Raw genomic sequence first — 18,789 nt, 5'->3', positions numbered from 1 at the left:
CTTGGAGACTAAGGTCCTGTTCAACTCCCTGGGACATCCCAACACCCCCATCTGCTGACTCTTCCTTTCATGTCTGGCAGGAACGAGAGCACGGAGAGCCCCGAGACAGCCCCTGCTGGAGCCCCCATGGGTGAACAACCAGATGTCATCCCCACCCAGGGTGACCTGTTGGGAGACCTCCTCAATCTGGACCTTGGGCCCCCAGTCAGCGGCCCACCCCTGTCCACCTCCTCAGTGCAGATAGGAGCTGTGGACCTTCTTGGAGGTGGCCTTGATAGTCTGGTATGTCCTGGCCATCCCCACCCCTCACTGCCTGGATATTGATATGACCTCCAGGGGAGCAGGCACTGAATGCCCCTGACGCCAGACACCAGGGAAGGACGTTGGATGCATTACACTTGTGTCCTTGCATCTGCCATCAAGGTGATTGTGTAGCTCCCTGGATAGCAGTGAGAAAACTGAGGCTACGAGAGACTAGGCAGCCTTCCATTCCAGCACCAAGGGCCAGGGACAGTCTTAGCTCCTTCCTTGGGTTCTGGTTCCACCATTGCCTTTGGCATGTTTCATTGTTCTGGCTTTGATAAACTAAGCCTGTTTTCCACTATTGAAGACAGCCAGGCCTCTCTGTGAAAGACTGTGAGAAGTCAGGGCAGGATTCCATCCACCCCATAGAGAGGAGAGTGGCGAGCCTGGCCCAGGGGCCTCCTAGGACTGCTGCAGCAGTGGGTGGGGTGGGTAGAGGGACAACCTTGCCCTTCCCTTGGCACTGCTCTGCTCAGATGCCCAAGATGATAGCCCGTAAGCCAGCAGTCTCATAATCTGCATCACTAGGGCAAAGGTCAGAAGGGCAGTGACACAAAGCATGAGGGTGGTAGGGTAAAGCTGTGGAGGGACAGGCTCAGGCTCTCAAACCAGACTGTCTGACTGAAGCCAAGTTGACTAATTTTTTCCCTCTTTCCTTTTGTCTCTCTGTCGTCTTCCCTGCCTTTTCTCTCTGCATGTTGCTGCCTGTTCTCTTCACCCTGCCTGCTTCTGCTTGGAGATGGGGGATGACCCTGAAGGGGTATGGTTCAACCCTGTGTCACCAAGCCTTCCTCCCTGCTTGTCCTAGGAGTTTGGCTTAGCAGAATCCGTGGGGCAGGTGATATTATATTATTCCTTCCCTGCTGAGCTGTGGCCTCTGGTCCAGTGTTCTGGAAGCCTCTGCTTTGACCTCCTGGTGTTTAGTTGCCACTGGGTCCCCGTACCCATGAATTCTTCACTGTGTCCTTTTCACCCCATGACAGCCCTGGGTAGAGCTGATTGCCTTGTCATCCTGAGAGTTATGGGGCCTCTCCGTCCCACAGCTCCTCTGCTGGTGAGAGAGCTCTGGTCTGCTTAGCACATCCCACCTAACAGTGTCTCTGAGATCCCCTTTTTATCCATGGGTCAAGCCCTTTCCAAGTGGACACTGCCTAAGGTACAAGGCTTGTAGGGCATAGGAAGGCTCAGCCTCTCTCCTCCACCACCCACCTCTGTCTTGTTTCTAGAGGTTATGTGGCTCTACTCCCAGGCCCCTGATGTCACTGCTTCTGATACCTACCTCTGACCTGTTTTCCTTCCTTTCTAGATTGGGGACTCCAACTTTGGGGCACCCCCAGCAGCAGCACCTGCCAGATTAGGAGCACCAATTAGCAGTGGCTTGAGTGACCTCTTTGACCTGACGAGCGGCGTGGGTACCCTGTCAGGATCCTATGTGGCCCCCAAAGCAGTAAGTACTTCACTTCCTCTCCTAACAAAAACGGAAGTTAGAGACTAGTGTGTGGATTCTTTTAGTGCTCCATGCCAGGGAATCAGCTCAGGCCAGAACTGGGCTGTAGCAGCCAAGGAAGAGGAGTTGAACCAGGCTTGAGGGCCTGGGGTCCCTTTCTCAAAAAGGGCTTACTGAGCACAGTCCTGTGAAGCAGTCAGAATTAGCTGAGCAAATTCGGGCAGAGCGCTTCAGACCTAGGGAAGAGCTGTGGCAGATCCTAGAGGGAAAAGTGCACCTGGCCTTGTCAAGGCACTGAACAGGGCAGTGGTTCTCCATTCTCTCAGACCCAGCACTTTAGTCACAGGGGATATTTTACAGGGCCTCTTCTTGTCCCCAGAAGAAACTGGTGAAATGTATAACAACCTGTGTGCACACAGAATTTCAGAAATAATCAGGTGCAGTCTCTGTATGGAGACGAAAGAAAGAATACATGTTTCAGTGTTGTAAATGGGTACACACTGCCCCTGCCTCAGAGACATGCTGAAGTTGTCACTGTGACTATGACAGCTCCAGATAGTGTTAGTAGCTCAGGCACCATAAGTAATGTGGCCATTGGTGCCATTAGTTTCTGAAATTTTGACTGATGCCCAATAAAGTTCTGAACAAGATAAAACATGGGCTCCCCCTGAGTTACGGTCCTAGAACATCGTAAAAATCGTATAGGAAATGCTCCATGGCCACAAGACAGTTGCTTATTATAGGGGCTATTGTTCGCCTGGCAGAATGCCCAGTATTTTCTTCTTCTTCTTCTTTTGGTACTGGGGATCAAACTCTGGCCCTTGCGCTTGGGAGGCAGGCGGAAGAACCACTGAGCTAAATCCCCAGCCCAAAATGCCCAGTATTTCTGACTCCAGCTCATGAGACATAATGCCCCCCCATTGTGCCCCTTGGAGGATGTCCCACAAGTACCTACTGTGTTACCAAGGGTAGTGCCACCCCTTGAGACTCCTGGCTAGACTGTGAGGGAAGGCACAGCGAGGTCCACAGAGCCAGGTCGAGCATTTGCTCTTGATCCAGGCACTGCAGAAGTTAAACTGAGTGATGAAACTGTCTGACTTGCATTTGAGATGGCTGACTTTGGCCTGGGGAAAGGGAGCCTCACAGGGAAGAATGGGTGCTACTGGCTACCTGTGCAAGGAGGACAGCTTTGGGGGTAAGGTCAGAGGCTGCGCTTGGGAGGTAGGAAGGGAAGGACATGGGGTGGGGTTGCGGTTCTGACGTGAGACTTAGGGTGACAGGAGCTGTCAAGTTGGGGACCCTGGAGGAGAACAAGCCGAGGGGAGAGCTGAGTTTGGATGTGAGAACGTATAACCCTAGGACTAAGGAGAACAGAGAGTGGGCCATGTCGTCAGCATCGAGGAAGCTCTAGAGGGAACAAATCCTCTCACAGTGCTCAAATCAGAAGCCGCATCTGCCAGAACTCTGCTGTCTTTTGAGGTCCCCTCCCCAGAGCAAGATGCAGATAGCTTCAGGGGCACAGGGGGACATGTGAAAAACCTTGCCCTTTCCTGACCTGGCTCACCCACGGTGGTATGCCAGCTTTACTGCAGTGGTGACACTTGGCCCCCAGAGACCCACAGGAGCAGCCGCTCTGATACTAACAACAGCTGGCTGCATGCCGGGCAGGACCAGCCTCGTGTTGCTGCTCTTCCCACTTTACATTTGAGGAATTTGAGTGCTTTTGCTCACAGTCACATAACTGGTAAGTGAGTCCGGAACTGAGTGCAGGCCAGTGATACCAAAGCTTCTGCTCCTAATCTCTGTGTGATTATGCCCAAAAGGAAGACCCACCAGTAGGCCTCAGTGTCATGGGTTGTCAGAATCAGTAGGACCTGGGGACAAGGGACATGGTCTGATGTTAACCACGATCACTTGACTAATGACCACACCACAGCACACGGCTAAGCCCAATATCATAAGGCAGCTTATAGTGGAGGACCAACAAACTCCTTCAACACATGTTGCTTCTCTTGCCAGGTGCTCAGAACTGCCAGGAAATAAAGCTGTAAGCTGGCTCTCGGCAGGCTGGCCTTTGGCTTGTGTATTGCTCTTAACAGTTTGCGTCACCACTTTGTCCTTAGAGGAGGGCCAAATGAGTGTACCTGGTCAGCAGTGAATGCCAGGATGAGGTGGGAGGGCCTTTAAGTCAGGACTAATGAGGGCCAGCTGCCTGGAGGAGGAATCCATGCAACAGGGGCAGGACCATCCCCACCGCCTTAGTCACAGCAAAGCTCAAGGATGTGTGCACTCTCCCTTCAGAAGCAGTAGCAGGTTACCTATGTATCCCCGGCAGTGCATTTCCCACCCACCTTGAGGCAGGTACAGCCTCCATTCCTCCTGGTCAAGGGAGATGGACTCCCTGTGTACAGAACTTCTGAGTTCTTCCAGCATGTAGGTCAGTGGCTGGTGATTTGGTTTGACCAGTCAGCAATAAGGGTTAATCTTTTAGGACCTACACAGGACTCTGTAAGCCCACAGCGACCAAGAGCCACAGGGTTTCCACCCTCAGTGAGTAGGGTCAGGCACAGAGGACTCAAAACTAGTTCTACAAGATCAGGAGGAGGCCCCATGGGGCTGGCTCTGGAAGATGTCTAAGGAAGCCAGGCCCAGGGCCAGGTTCAGCAGACACACCTCTTATCACAGCCATGAGCTGAGGCCAGGGTTTCCACCTGTACAGACTTGTCCAGAGGTACAGAGGAAGCTCAGATCAGCCAAAGAAATGGGCAAGGAAGTGCATTCCAGGGTGAGGGAATGGTGATGTAGAGTCCCAAGGAACAGGGGCCAGCCTAGGCAAATCAGGCCTGGAATGGGTCCCAGGATGTGGAAGTCTATGCAAGGAAGGAAGAGGTTCCCAGGGTCCCACGATCACATTTACGTTTTGCAAGGTAACTAGCTGTTGTGGAAAGTGGAAAAGAGGGTTAGCCACCTCTGTGGAGCTGTCATACCTAGAGAGGCCTGGCGGCAGCTTAGGCACCATGTCTGTGGAAAAGGAGGGAAATGGAGACCCTTGGGGCAGATGTAACGGGTGACATTACCTGGCTTTGGGCTAGTGACTGCAGCATGGGGGTGGTTATGGATACTGGGGCACTTGCAGCTTTGGGGTAGGACTGGAGCCTTTTTTTTTTTTTTTGGTGCCAGAGATCAAACTCGGGCCTTTGTGCTTGCAAGGCAGGTGGCAGAACCACTAAGCCAAATCCCTGGCCCCTGGAGCCTTTTGATGTTGAAAGGCCTGTGAGCCATCCAGGGAAGAGTAATGGCCTGAGAGGTGTCCATGGGGTGACACTCGAAGGTATTCTTCAAGGCTAGGATGTGATTCCTGCTGTTTGTTCAGCAAACATTTCCTAAACACTGGCTCCATGCCAGGCCCTCAGCCAAGAATGTAAAGTCAGAAAAGTAAAGCCATTCAGTCTAGGAGCAGGGGAGACACATGGGCTCCTGTTTTTCTGCCCTGCCCTGATTGGGCAGTAAATGTGAGGAAGGAGGCTTGGTGCAGACTCCTTGGAGGAGGTGGCGCTTGGGTTGAAACTGTTAACAGCCAGGCGGCTGAGGGCCTGCCACACAAGATGTCCTCTTAGGTACTGTCCTTCGCCAGACTAGTTTCTACAATGAAAGATCCGCCCTTTCTCCTGCAAGGAAGGACAGGCTGTGACAGCCAAGAAGGTTTTGGGCCCTGGCCAGGGTCCAGGACGATGTTGGGCACTTGGCCCTGTCTTTGGTTCAGGAGGCTGGCAGAGCTCCCTCGTCTTACATCCTTCTCAGCCTTCCTTCCTCAGCATTCCCTTCTTTGTCCTCTAAAGACTGGGCTCACGAAGCCTCACCACCCTCAGGTACAATGTGGAGTCACACCATGGTGGTAGCCTGTGTGGTCCACAGAGCTTTCTTAACCCCTCGTGGTAAAAAGCATGTGTGGTCACTATGAGGTCCCTTCAAGAGAAAGAAAAAGGACCCCCAGGTAAGCTGTTGGGCTTGGGCTGAAGGAAGAGATCCACACCAGCCCTCTCTGTTCTCTTCCTTGCAGGTCTGGCTCCCAGCCATGAAGGCCAAGGGCCTAGAGATCTCAGGCACCTTCACGCGCCAGGTGGGCTCCATCTCCATGGACCTGCAGTTGACCAACAAGGCCCTGCAGGTCATGACGGATTTTGCCATCCAGTTCAACCGCAACAGGTGAGCTCCCTCAGGCCGGATCAAGGAGAGTCCTGTCAGGCCTGTAGATGGGCTGTGGTTGCCTAGGGCCTAGTGCCTCTTTTCTAGAGAAGGTGATGTTCCTACCACCCTCAAGCCAAAACTCTCTACAGCAGTGATTTTTCCTTGTGACCTCTCTGTGTGGAGTCCAAAGTACCTCTGGAGTAAGGAGATGCAAGATCCCTTGCATTTGCCTTCATATGTTGCATGGGGGAGTGCTGAGACAGAAATCCCAGCTCAGATCATTAACCTGAGTTCAAGTCCCGGTCCATCCTCCTGAAAGCTCAGGCTTCTCCCAGGCCCAGTTTGTCCTGTGTTAGGGAGCAGCTGAGAAGGCAGGTGGGAAGTGGGCTTGCCTGCCAACCTCCTTCAGGGGCAAAGATGACACCTTCACACAGGGCCTCTGTGAATGAATGTTGGCTGCTCCAATGTTGGTCAACATCCCTCTCCATCCCCCACCTTGTGTGTCCTTGGGGAAGTCATCTGCTCCATAGTGGATCAGGCTGCCTGGGCCAGGCCTCCATGGGAACCCAAGCAGCCCCTCCTGATGATTCCTTCTTCCTGAGCAGCTCTAGTGATGAGCAAACTGAGCCTCTAAGAAGTTGACTGAAGGGGCTGCTTCCTCCAGGAGAGCCTTAGGTCCAGAGTGCCATGACCTTTGTACAGGCCAAGGAGGCTGGGACAGTTGTGCCACTTCCCTTTGGAGGACCCTAGGGGCCACAGATGGACCTCAGGCTACGAGGAGAGGTCCTGATGATTGCTCAAATCAAATCTTCAGTGTACCAAATACTTCCTGGATACCAGACTCTGCTAAAGCCTTTGATAGGTCATGATATCTGGACTCAGGGCCATGGTCTTGCCCAAAATCACAGGAGGCCTGGTAACACTCCTCAGAAGTCCTGGAATGCTGAGCCACATCAGCCCCAGGTTTTGCATATAATTTCTCACTGTGCCAGGCAGGTCTGATTGGCCTGTGGTTAAAGAGAGCACAGCTGAGGGCTAGCTCAGTGGTTCCACTGCCTGCCTCGCAAGCATAAGGACCTGAGTTCAATCCCCAGTACAAAAAAAAAAAAAGCATTACTGGGGTCAGGCAACCTGAGCTCTTGATTTTCACCCTGCCATTTACCCTGGGCACAAGCCTGTCCTCCTGGTATCCTTATCTGGGAAGTGGAATGACGGGCAGCTGTCTCTGTTTTTACAAGTGTAGCAATTGGCATAACACCATGTGCCCAGCCTGGGCGTACTGAGTGCTCAATTCAAGTCCCAGTCCGTACTATTGTGACTTACCTTTCAAGAGCCTGTGGCTGGGCATCTCTAATCTTAGACTGAGATGCTGATCGACACGGGAGGCCTGAGCATCACAGAGCTTTTAATTTAGAAGAGTATAGTTCAGTCTCCTGGTGTTAAATGAAGCTCCTCAAGGGCAGGCAGGGCAAGACTGTGCTCACCTGGGTCTGCCTCGTACCCAGCCCAGAGCAGAGATAAGAGCAGAGCCCAGCTGCAGACTGGGGCAGAGTAGCCAGCTCAAGGCCCCTGACTCCTGTCCACATGGCCATAGCATAGGGTTGGGGGTTACCAGGAGCTCATCCTGTCCTGGGCCTGGAGCTTGGGCAAGGCTGGTTTGGTGGAGAGGGTCCTTGCCCACCCTTACCTCTGTTCCTGAGCCCAAAGAACTCACTTTTCTATGTCAGCACCTACTCCCCACCCTCCGTGGGGTCTTCTCTCTCCCCAGCTTTGGCCTGGCCCCCGCTGCCCCTCTCCAGGTGCATGCACCACTCAGCCCCAACCAGACTGTGGAGATCTCCCTGCCTCTTAACACAGTGGGCTCAGTCATGAAGATGGATCCTCTCAACAACCTCCAGGTGTGTACCAAGAGGCCAGACACCCCAGTTCTTACCAACCTCAGTCCTGGGGGAGGGGTCCAGCTTTGTCAGCAGAGAGCCAATCTGTGGAGTTCTGTTCTTGGCTACAGATGTTTCAGGGGAGCCTCAGGCCATAGGAGACAAAGGGATGTGGCTCCAAGGGAGAGTCATGTAAGAGATTCTGCTTGGGTACATCTTTCCTCGGACCTCAGAGGTGGTACCAGTCTAAGAGTCCAGGGTACTGAACCCTAGGGACTGACCGGGGACGCCCTTGTGCCTAGGTGGCTGTGAAGAACAACATTGACATCTTCTACTTCAGCACCTTGTACCCACTGCACATTCTCTTCGTGGAAGATGGGAAGATGGGTGAGTCTTGAGGGAACCCGGGACTCTGTAGTGAGCTGTCTTGGGAACCAGACCAGAGTGCTGCCTTTACTAAGGAACAAGTGAATGGCTTTGTTCCACAGTGGGCTTCTGCAGAGCCTATAGTAAGGAATGTACCTGTACCCTCAGCCCTGTCTCATGGGGTGCTGGGGATCAAGTCTTGTCACATGCCTACTGCACACTTCTGGGGAGCGGCCAGGACCTGGAGAAGCCCTTCCTCGGGATTCAGGGAGTACTTGGCTCAAGTCATTTCCCCTTGCCACAGCCGTCCTGGGAGGCATGCATGACTAATATGCAAGGCTGCTAGTGCCAGAGCAGGAGGAAGGAGTCTGTGGGGACGGGAGGAGAGAGGCAAGAAGTGGGTATTTTAGGGAGGCCACTGAGCTCCTTCTCATAGAGCGGAGGAGTCTTGCTCGGGGAAGCGAGGGGGATTATGGGGAGCTAGTACCTCTCCTCAGCTTTTAGTCAGCACATTAAAGACTAGACCCATTTCCTGTCACATGTTGTTAAGGGCGCACAGGTGTATCAGAGTCTAGTCTCTCACCCTTACCCTACTCACCCTGCAGACCGGCAGATGTTCCTTGCCACATGGAAAGATATTCCTAATGAGAACGAAGCCCAGTTCCAGATCAGAGACTGTCCCCTCAATGCGGGTGAGGACTCCAAGCCCTTGACCCCAGCCCCTGGGTCCACACTGGCCCTCACCTGTGTCCAGCCCTGCCCCTCACTGACTGGGGTGTCTGACCCCACAGAGGCTGTGAGCAGCAGGCTGCAGAGTAGCAACATCTTTACCATTGCCAAGAGGAACGTAGAGGGCCAGGACATGCTCTACCAGTCCCTGAAACTGACCAATGGCATCTGGGTTCTGGCAGAGCTGCGGATCCAGCCAGGCAATACCAGCTTCATGGTGAGAGCCCCTGAGCCTGTGTCCAGCCCTGGAGCCGCCTCATCCCGTCCTGGATAGCCTCCTGCCCGCACTTCCTTCCCAGGCCAGGGACTGGCTCTAATAGGGTTATTATGCCAAAGATCCCTTCGAGCCTGGTATGAGTGACCAGTTCTGCCCCTGAAACAGACCTTTCTGGAAACTTTCAGCTCACCTTCACCAAAGTTACCCAGATAAGGCACCAGGGATCTGCCTAACTGGCAAGTGGCATCTGGGCACAGGCCCTGAGACCTGCTGCCATATGAGTGCCTACCTATCTGGCTGGGAGGGCTTTATTCCCAGCGGCCCATGATTCTCAGCGTTTGAGTCAGACCCTAGTCAGGAGAGAGCTTCCATGAGGTTCCTGGTTTTCCTGGAGGTCACACTGCACTCCCTAGCCCAGAGATCCCCAAGCTTTGCTTCTCCCTTGCACCCGAGTCAGGTAGGCATGGCCTTGCAGACCCTGACTCCCGGGGACCCTGCTGGCCACCCTGGCACTGTGGTGGGTGGGGGCTGCGCCAGTGGCTTCGGTGGTGGTAACTTCCTTTTCCCTGTGTTTGGTTGCTGCATGTTCACCTTCCCTGCTGGTGCCTGTGTCGTGGTACAGGACTTGGAGGTTAGCAGATTGCTTTTCTCTTCCTCTTCCCCCTCCATCCTCCTTAGCCATATTGCACATGCTCCATCTCCTGGCCTGGCCCCAGTGCACCCCAGCTTTCCCATTGCACCCCATTTCTTGATCTCACTTTACTTTTTGGCCCCCAAAGCTGGGCAGATACACGTGCAGACCTTCCCGCCAGGTGGCCTGTGAGGAGTTGACACCCCCACTTCCACATGCAGTGCACGGAGCCCTCTAAAGAGGCCAAGGCCACCACTTGAGACCACTGCCACTGACTTCGGGACTCATTAGCACCCTCTTCCTAATTGTATCTTTTAGAAGTGGTGCTTTTGAGTGGCAGGGGTGACTGGCGTCTCTTTGCTAGGAATCTCAAGGCTCAGACCTCAACATAGAGGCGGAGCCTAGGGTACCTGCTGCCTGTGAGGGGAGCAGGTCCAGTGCCCCTCACTATCTCCCCAGCCCTCTGCCCCTCAGGGTTTCCTATCGGTTCCATCATGAGGACCTAGGACCTCCAGAGGCGGGGGGCTGGGCACTCCTGGCAGCCTCCTGCCTGTGAGTCACACTGCCTGCCAGTAGGGCTCCGATGGTGGGGCTGACAGCAGGTGTGTGGGCCGCAAATATATTTGGTCCCCACCCAGCTGGCTGCAGCAGCCACCCCTCTGCTCTACCTCACATCTGCCCCAGGCCACGTGTGCACGCCACGCTCTTCCATCTGGCACCCGCCTTATTGCTTGCCTCCCCTCTTCCTGAGGAGAAGCCCAGGGATGAGCATTCTCTCACCCCTGCCCTTTCTCCTCCTACAGCTGTCCCTGAAGTGTCGAGCACCAGAGGTGTCCCAGCACGTGTACCAGGCCTATGAGACCGTCCTCAAGAACTGAGGCCCATCCTGCGCCCTCCCAGCCTTCTCTCGGCCCCACTGAGGAGCCCTGGGGGTGGCAGCACCTTCCTCGAGGGAGGGGCTGGGTTCTGGCCACCCAGGGGACTCCTGGTCCTGACTGCAAGGGTCTCAGGACCAGGTGGCGCCCCTTCTGGGGTGAAATCTCAATCACACCATGCTCCAGTTGCCCCTTTTTCATTGCTGCTGATGTGTGGGTCAGGTGAGGAGGGGACCAAAAGAAACAGAACCAGAGCAGCAGCAGAAGCTGGGTAGAAGTCCACAGGGTTCTCTGTCTTCTCCCTGTGCCTAGGGGTGAATGTGGAGCTCTCTCGGGCTCCCAGCCCCACAACCCCTGCCCTGGCTCTGATTGTTTCTAGAGCCTCCCCACTACCACCGTGAATGGGATGGGCCCTAGCAGCCTGTCTGGGCTGGGGAGGGTCTCTGGGTGCCAGGAGAGCTGCTTTGTTAGGGTTGGGACTCAAGGGCCACAGATGTCAGAGGGGCGGATCTGAGTCGGCAGGAGCAAGCGCCCACATCCCACCCCTGAGGATGGATACGTTGTTTGGTGACTTCTCGGCCAGCCCAGGGCTGCTGGAGCAGAGACAGGGCTGAGGGATGAGGTCCTGGCCAGGCTGTGTGCTACCTGTATACGTGTCTGCGGGGTTTCTCCAGCATCCCTCTCCCTAGCTCCCCAGTCTCAGTTGTGTCTGACAGCTTGTTAGGGTTTCCTGTCCCTGCTGTTTGATAATAAAGAGATTCTGCTTTTGGCAGTCAGTGGAACCTTCTTTCCCTCCACAAAGGTCAGAATCAAGAACTGCCTCCAAGTGGCCAGAGATGTCATCTGACCCCTGCATTACCTATATCTAATATATAAATAGAAAATATATATTGTATGTTTACTCTTATTTTCAAAAAGGAAAAGAATAAAAATAATGACATGAGGTGTGTCCCTGGCAAGTGTGTCAGGTCCTGAGGCTTTTCTGGGCAGAGATCTGGATGCGAGCTGTGTGCCCAGCGTTACCTCTGCCGCGTAACTCTGGTCACAGTGTCTTCTTGCCATCTTGTCCTGGGGAAACTGACTTCTGAGCCCTGCTGGTCTCCTGGCACCTTTCTCTCCATCGATCCCAGCTCCTACCCTGAAGCTCCCTTGCCTTTTGTTGCTGGCAGGAAGGGCTGGCATTCCCTCTTGGCCTCTCCACGGCCCTCGCTGGGAGCAGCAGGATGGGGCGGGGTCTCAGCAAGCCGTCAGTGAGACCCCAGTGGCAGCAGTCTGGGCACTGGCCTTGCTCCTGGGGGAGGGCAGCCATACCTAGCAGAAAAGCTGTCTTAGCGAGAAAGGCCTCGGCCTATTCCTCAGGAAGGAGCAACCCATGTCATTTGGCCCCAGCCACTCTTCTCTTCGCTCTGCAGTCAGCCCCCTGCACCCTGCCCACCTTAGACACCCTACTGCCTGCCCAGCTGCAGTGAGTTGGGAAAACAGAGCCTGCCTCTTTGCTGGGCATCTGGTCCTTCACTGCACCAACTCCGATCCCTGAGCTGTCACTGTCCTGTCCTGGGACCAGAGTCCGGAACCAACCAAGGCCCTTGGTTGTGCAACCCTGGTTCTTCACCTGGAAGTGTGGGCTCAGGAGCCCTGGGGGCAAAAAGAGCTGGAGTCCCCACAGCCAGAGTCCCTGCAAACCGGAGGAACAGGGTGCTACACCCTGGAAAAGAGTGTCACCCTGGCCTTTTGTGTCACTTGCCTCGTTCAGGCTTCCTGTCCCTCCCTCTCCACTCCTGAGGCCAACAGAGTAGAAATATATGATGCCTGTGCCCACTGTTGGGCAGCTGGAGGCCCAAGGCAAATGGCCTGTTTGGAGCACACGGACTATCACTAGACACCTTGGCTTCGCCCAGTCTGCCTATGCCCACATTCCAGGTGATGGTGGGTAGAATTACCTCCCACGCACAGCACCCAGCAAGGGGGGGACTCAGCAATTAAAGAGGCTTAATATGCACAGGAAACCTCAGGCGCCCCGTTTCCCAAGTCTGGGGCACTGTGTGACCTTTGCTGCATCACTGCACCAGCAAACAAGCATCCAGGGCCACCCAGGCCTTTAAACGAAGTGCTTTAAGGGTATCCAACCATGCCCTTCCATTTCCCTGCCCCTCCATGTGCCTCTTCCCCTCAGCTCAGGTGTCCCTGCCACTGGGCCCTCGGCGTCCTGAAGCTTGGGAAACTTCCCTGCCTCTTGAAAAGATTCATCTCAGCCTGATGGTGGTACATTCCTGTAATCAGAAGCTGAGACAGGATCACTGCAAATTTAAGGTCAGCCTGGGCTACATAGTGAATTCAAAGCCAGCCTGGACTACAGAGCAAGATTTTGTTTCAAAACAAAAGGATTTAGCATCTTGGATCTTCCCAGACAGCTGCATGGAGCAGCAACATTTTCTGGAGGCTCCTACAGATACTCAAGGCCTAATAGGTTCCCCTTGAGTGCCAGTCATTGCTAAGGCCTGTGCTACTACCTCTCTTCGCTTTTTTCTTCTGTCTTTTGAGACAGGTTTTGCTATATAGTTCAGACTGGCCTTGAACTCACTATGTAGCCCAGGTTGGCCTTTAACTCACAGTGATTCTCCTGCCTCGGCCTCCCAAGTGCTGAGATTATAGGCCTGTGTTCATCTTGCTTATTTAATTACTTATGGGGAGGGGGTAAGACAGGGTCTTGCTGTGTAGTCCAGGCTACCTTTGAACTCACTATGTAGCCCAGGCTAGTCTCCAACTTGTAGCAATTCTCCCTCTGTCTCCCAAGTGCTGGGATTACAGGTGTGTACCACCTGCCTGGCATCCTCTTGCATTTTTAAAGCTTTAGTGGTTTGTGTTCATTTTTAGGGAGAAAGTGAGTCAGGAAACAGGTCTGCCATACGTGGGATAAATTTCTCCTGCCAACCCTGTTTTCCTCCCTGGAGGCAAAGGTTGCTCCTAGATTTGGATTTTTTTGTGGTACATGGGATAGAACTCAGGACCTTGCGCTTGTGAGGCAGGCACTGAGCTAAATCCCCGGCCCGGGATTTGGGTTTGCAAAGGCCTTATCTGTCAAGAATGTCTGGAGCTCTTTCCCTATCCCCTGTCAGTACGAACAGACCCACTGTAATATTTTCCAGATAGACGGGCCTCCCTGAGCCAGTTCCTGCCAGTGCGTGAACAGTCAGGATGGTCCATCTTCAAGGAGTCCCTGTAATGCTGCAGGCGGTGTGTTCCCACATCCATCCTTGTGAGGGCACAAATCCAGCTGTAGGGTCTAACTACAGAATGGGTGCACCAGAGGGATAAACAGTTCGCATTTTAAATTGGAGCGCTAAGGCTAGGGAAAGGATGTATTCAGTAGAAAAGCACTTGCCCTAGCATATATAAAACCAAACCAAATAAGCCCAAAAGAAGAGACACGAAATTCCCTTTTCCCCCAAAGGAGATAAGTGTGGTGTCCCTTTCCTTTGCACACATATGGTAGTGCTGTTCTGCACTGTGCTTGTATCTGCACTGTGTTTATGCATTACAATGTCAGTGTGCCTTTTTTCTTCAGACAGTTGTGTAATGTTCCATTCAAACTAGTGCCCAGCAGTGTGCACAGACTTGTCTCAAGGTGGTGTTGGTACAGTGATCCTGCAAAGGATCCTTTATCGTGCGCATGCAGAGATCAGTTCCACAGTGCAAGGATTGCAGAAGCAAAGCGAGGGACCTTTGTAATCTTGGCTGCTGTTACTAAAATGTCCTTCAGGATTAAAACTGGACCCATATCTTTCCCTTTGCACTAAACTAAAATTGAAGTGGGTCATCTGCTGAAAGTTAGAACTCTTGAAGACATTGGTCTAGGCAAAGACTTTATGAACAAAACCCCAACTGAAGTATCACAAGGAATATCATAGGAAATATCAGAATCAACAACTGGGATCTCATCTTAGTAAAAGCTTTTGCACAGCAAAATAAGCCACCGACAGAGTGCAGAGACAATCTACAGGGTGGGAAAAAAAAATTTGCCAGCTACTCCTCAAAGGCCTGATATCTAGAACATATAAAGAGCTCAAGAAAGTCAGACCCCGAAATTTAAAGACCCAGTTCAGAAATGGACATCTGAAAAGAACTGATACTTCTCATGTTAAGAAATAGAAATGGCAAATAAATATATGAAAAAAACAGCATCACTGATCATTCAAGAAATGAAAATTAAAATAGTGCTGAGATCCCGTCTCATTCCAGAATGGCTGCTTTCAAGAAACTGAACCCCTAACAAATGCTGGTGGGGCTGTGGGGGAAAAAGAAACCTTTCTCCACTGCTAGTGGAACCACTGTGCAACCACTGTGGAAATCTGTATGGAAATTCCTCAAAAAAGCAAACCTAGAGGGCCGGCGATTTAGCTCAGTGGTGCTGCCACCTGCCTCACAAGCACAAGGTCCCAAGTTCAATCCCCAGTACTAAAAACCAGAGGTTCCATTCAACCCCAGCTATTTCCCTGCTGGGTGTCTTCCCAAGAGAATCAAAAACGTCGTACCACAGCATTATATACTTACCCTTGTTTATAGCAGCACAGTGTGTAATATTAAATCTTGGAAATACCCCCAAATGCCTACCAACTGATGAATGAATGAAGATGTGGGTTTTTTATACAATGGAGTACAACTCTGCCATCAAGAAGGATAAACTTGCTGGATGTGGTGGCGCACGCCTGTAATCCCAGCACTCGGGAGGTTGAGGCGGGAGGATCACTGTGAGACCAGCCTGAGCTACATAGTGAGTTCCAGGTCAGTCTCGACTACATAGGGAGACCCTGTCTCAAAAAACCAAAAAATAAACTTGAGGCATTTCTAGCACCTTGATACTTTTTTGTACCAGGGATCAAATTCGGGACCTTGCTGGCACACCACTGAGCTAAATCCCTGGCTTACACACCTTGAGACCATACTCTTAACTGAGATCAATCGGACACATATTTAAATACCACATTGTTTCCCTGGTGTGAGAAACCGAAAGTGGAAATAAGGACCAAAATGTATAATACATATTGAGAAAGGAGAAGAAAATGTTCAAATGCGAAGGGGAACAAGGGAGGGATGAAGAGGAAAGGAAAAGAGGGACAAGGAAAAAGAATGGAAGGAAAAAATGGAAACAAAGCTTTTGTAAATGAGGGGAAGAGTGGTCGAATGTGGGGGAAGGAACAAGATATGTACAGGTGCAAGTTCCCTATAATGAACGATACAGATACGTATCATACCAATAAAAAAGTTTTGCTTCACTGGGGGTTTAGATCAGTGGCTCTGCCGCCTGCCTTGCAAGCGCAAGGTCCTGAGTTCCATCCCTGGTACCAAAAAACAAAATTTTGGGGGGCTTCAATACACAAATAAGCTGTCCTTCAGGTGGCACTCTCACCACCAGAACTGAGCTTTTCCATGCACTTGCAAATCAGAATATTACCAAACCTAGCAGGTGAAAAATGGCATCTTTTTAGTTTGTTTGGCTGTGGGTTTTTTTGGTACTGGGGATCGAACTCGGGTCCTTGCACTTGGCAAGGCAGGTAGTGGAACCACTGAGCTAAAGACCCGGGCCGCATCTGTGTTTTATGTTTTTCTGTATGTTTTTGAGCCATTTGTCTTTTTCTGTAAACTGTCATTTTTTTTCTTCTTCTCTCTGTGTTTATTGGTTCTTGCTGATTTGTCATTATTTTCCCCCATTTTGTTACTGCTTTTTTTACATTTCTGTGCTGACACTGGGTCTTCATGCAATCTTTCTTCATGACTTGTCTGGTCTTAGTGCTGCATCTCATTCCTGGTCTGTCTGAGCTGTGTAGAGGAGTGAAGTAGGGATCCAACTTTTTATCTTCTTCTCTCCCCCAGATGGTTGCCAGGTTGTCTCTACACCATATACTGAATAATTCATCTTTCTCCCACAGATTTGAAATACCATTTTTAATCATATACTGAATTTCCCCCATATATCTGAACGCTGTTTCATGCCAGAGAATTTGACTATTCATTGGCTTTACCTTTTACAAAAAGTACTTTCAATTGCCACATACCAGTAATGCTAAAACTCTGGGAGGACGAAGCAGGATGATCACAAGTTTTAGCCCAGCCTGTCCCTAAATACAAAACAAAATTTAATAAAGGTTAGGTATGTAGCTAAGTGTGAAAGCATCACCAGTAGCCCCCAAAAAGGACTTTTTTTTTAATGTTATGTTGTTGCTGTTGTTTTTTGTACTAGGGCTCAAACCTGGGACCTCGCAAGGCAAGCAGCAGCAGCACTGAGCTAGATCCCCAGCCCAGGACCTTTATGTTTTTGAGACAGGGTCTCACTATGTAGTTCACGCTGGTCTCAAACTCACAGTGATCCTCCTGCCTCAGCTTCCTGAATGCTAGGATTACAGGCATATGCCACCATGCTTGGCAGTACTTTGTTTTTGCGACTTACAATACCCTCTTTTTTTTGTTTTTGTTTTGTTTTGAGATAAGGTCTGCTATGCGATTCAGACTGGCCTTAAACTTGTGGTGATCCAGCTGGCCTTGAACTCACTGCAATCCTGCCTCAGCCTCTCAAGTTCTGGGATCACAGGCCCACCATGCCCTCCTTGTCCTGTTTGAACTTGAGAACTAATTGTGGTTTTTATTTATGTATTTTTTTGGTGGTACCAGGAATCGAACTCGGGACTTTGCGCTTGCCAGGCAGGCACAGCGCCACTGAGCTACATCCGGGCCCTAATTGTGTTTTTTAAAAAAAGATGGTATTTTTATTTGGATCATATCAAATTATTATATTAAATTATAGAGAATGAGCTTGCCTAGCATGTGCAAGACTGTGGGTTCAGTCTCCAGTTCCATAAAAAGAACAGAAAAGAATTGACATCGGTAATAATATGAGAGAGTTAGTGGGGATGTAACTCATGTCCAAAACCCTGGGTTCGACCTCGATGCAAAAGAATACGAATACTGATAGTAATGGCCAGCCGCGGTGGTGCTCGCCTGTAAGCTCAGCCCGGTTACTGAGGCAGAAGGATCACTGCTAGTTGGGGTACACAGTGAGTTCGAGGCCCACCTGAACTACAGCGCAAGACCCTGTCTCAAAAATCATAACAACAACAATAATAATGGATCTTTACATGCACATACAGAAGTAGAAACCTTTTCGTTGATAGATTTTATTTTACAGTATTCGGTAAGATTTTAAGTTTTCTTCACTTAAAAGTTCTGAGTCAAGTGTACCGGTGTGCACCTGTAATTCCCAGCTACTCAGGAAGCTGTGCTGGGAGGAGAGCTTGAGCCCAAAATTTCAAAGCCAGCCTGTGAGTCCCTATCTTGAAAAAAGCATCCCTCATGAATATTTACCGGTTTAGGATGGAACCCAGGGCCATTTGCAGGCTAAACACATGCTGCACCACTGAGCTGTCTTCACAGCCTTGTTTTCAATGTATTTATGAGCACCTTCCACTCTGGGGTTCCTTTTGTAAATGGGCTCTTTCTTTATTTTCCATGTCTTTATAATGTAAATATGCTTATAAATATGTCATATATGAATATAGAATTAAAATATTTAACCAGGCATGGTGGCACACACCTGTAATCCCAGCACATAGGAGGCTGAGGCAAGAAGATTGCTGTGAGTTCGAGGCCAGCCTGGGATACATAGTGAGTTGAAGGTCAGCCTGAACTACATAGTGAGACCCTGTCTCAGAAAAAACAACAAAAAAAATTTATAATAAAGAATAAATAATAAATTATATACCATTTTAAAACTTTATTCAGACTTTATTCAAATTTCAGCAGTTTTCCTCACATGCCTGTAACCCCAGCACTCCAGGAGGCTGAGGCAGGAGGATCGCTGTGAGTTTGAGACCATCCTGGGCTACATAGTGAGTTCCAGGTCAGCCTCTACTACATAGTGAGACCTATTTCAAACAGAAATTTTTTTTTCAGCAGTTTTCCTATTCATGTCCTTCTAATCCAGAACCCCACATTTCATACCATCCTCATGTCTCCTTGTGTCTGTAACCAGTTTTGCAAGGACTTTCTTTCTCATAACCATGACAGTTCCAAGAAGTACTGGTTGGCCACTTTGTAGAACGTCCTTCAATTCAGATTTGTTATGGGTTTTTGGTTTTGCTTTTGGTTTGTGGTTCTAGGGATGG

The 18,789-nt window shown here is 50.9% G+C and overlaps 1 protein-coding gene and 1 non-coding gene across 11 annotated transcripts in view; both read left to right on the top strand.

The window, feature by feature from the left end:
• Positions 1–11,550, top strand: part of Ap1b1 (adaptor related protein complex 1 subunit beta 1) — a 65,625-nt gene extending 54,075 nt beyond the window's left edge. For 4 of the 10 annotated variants that reach the window (XM_033762302.1, XM_033762301.1, XM_033762303.1 and 1 more), the window contains 10 exons: positions 81–282; positions 1,043–1,063; positions 1,610–1,750; positions 5,811–5,956; positions 7,707–7,836; positions 8,118–8,202; positions 8,787–8,873; positions 8,973–9,127; positions 9,750–9,758; positions 10,562–11,550. In XM_033762302.1, the coding sequence (XP_033618193.1) occupies positions 81–282; positions 1,043–1,063; positions 1,610–1,750; positions 5,811–5,956; positions 7,707–7,836; positions 8,118–8,202; positions 8,787–8,873; positions 8,973–9,127; positions 9,750–9,758; positions 10,562–10,636 (1,051 nt within the window). In that variant the 3' untranslated portion in view covers positions 10,637–11,550. The remainder of the gene's footprint in view (positions 1–80; positions 283–1,042; positions 1,064–1,609; positions 1,751–5,810; positions 5,957–7,706; positions 7,837–8,117; positions 8,203–8,786; positions 8,874–8,972; positions 9,128–9,749; positions 9,759–10,561) is intronic. The other 6 variants (XM_033762305.1, XM_033762308.1, XM_033762306.1 and 3 more) reach the window with 3 other exon arrangements.
• Positions 6,502–6,599, top strand: LOC117285781. The gene has a single exon (XR_004516902.1). It is a non-coding gene; the product is annotated as a small nucleolar RNA SNORD125 (small nucleolar RNA).
• Positions 11,551–18,789: the final 7,239 nt, after the last annotated feature.

Source organism: Fukomys damarensis, unplaced genomic scaffold (assembly GCF_012274545.1).
Source record: "Fukomys damarensis isolate Sample0158 unplaced genomic scaffold, DMR_v1.0_HiC HiC_scaffold_12, whole genome shotgun sequence".
NCBI classification, from domain to species: Eukaryota; Metazoa; Chordata; class Mammalia; order Rodentia; family Bathyergidae; genus Fukomys; species Fukomys damarensis.
This window is presented reverse-complemented; position numbering and strand designations above follow the sequence as displayed.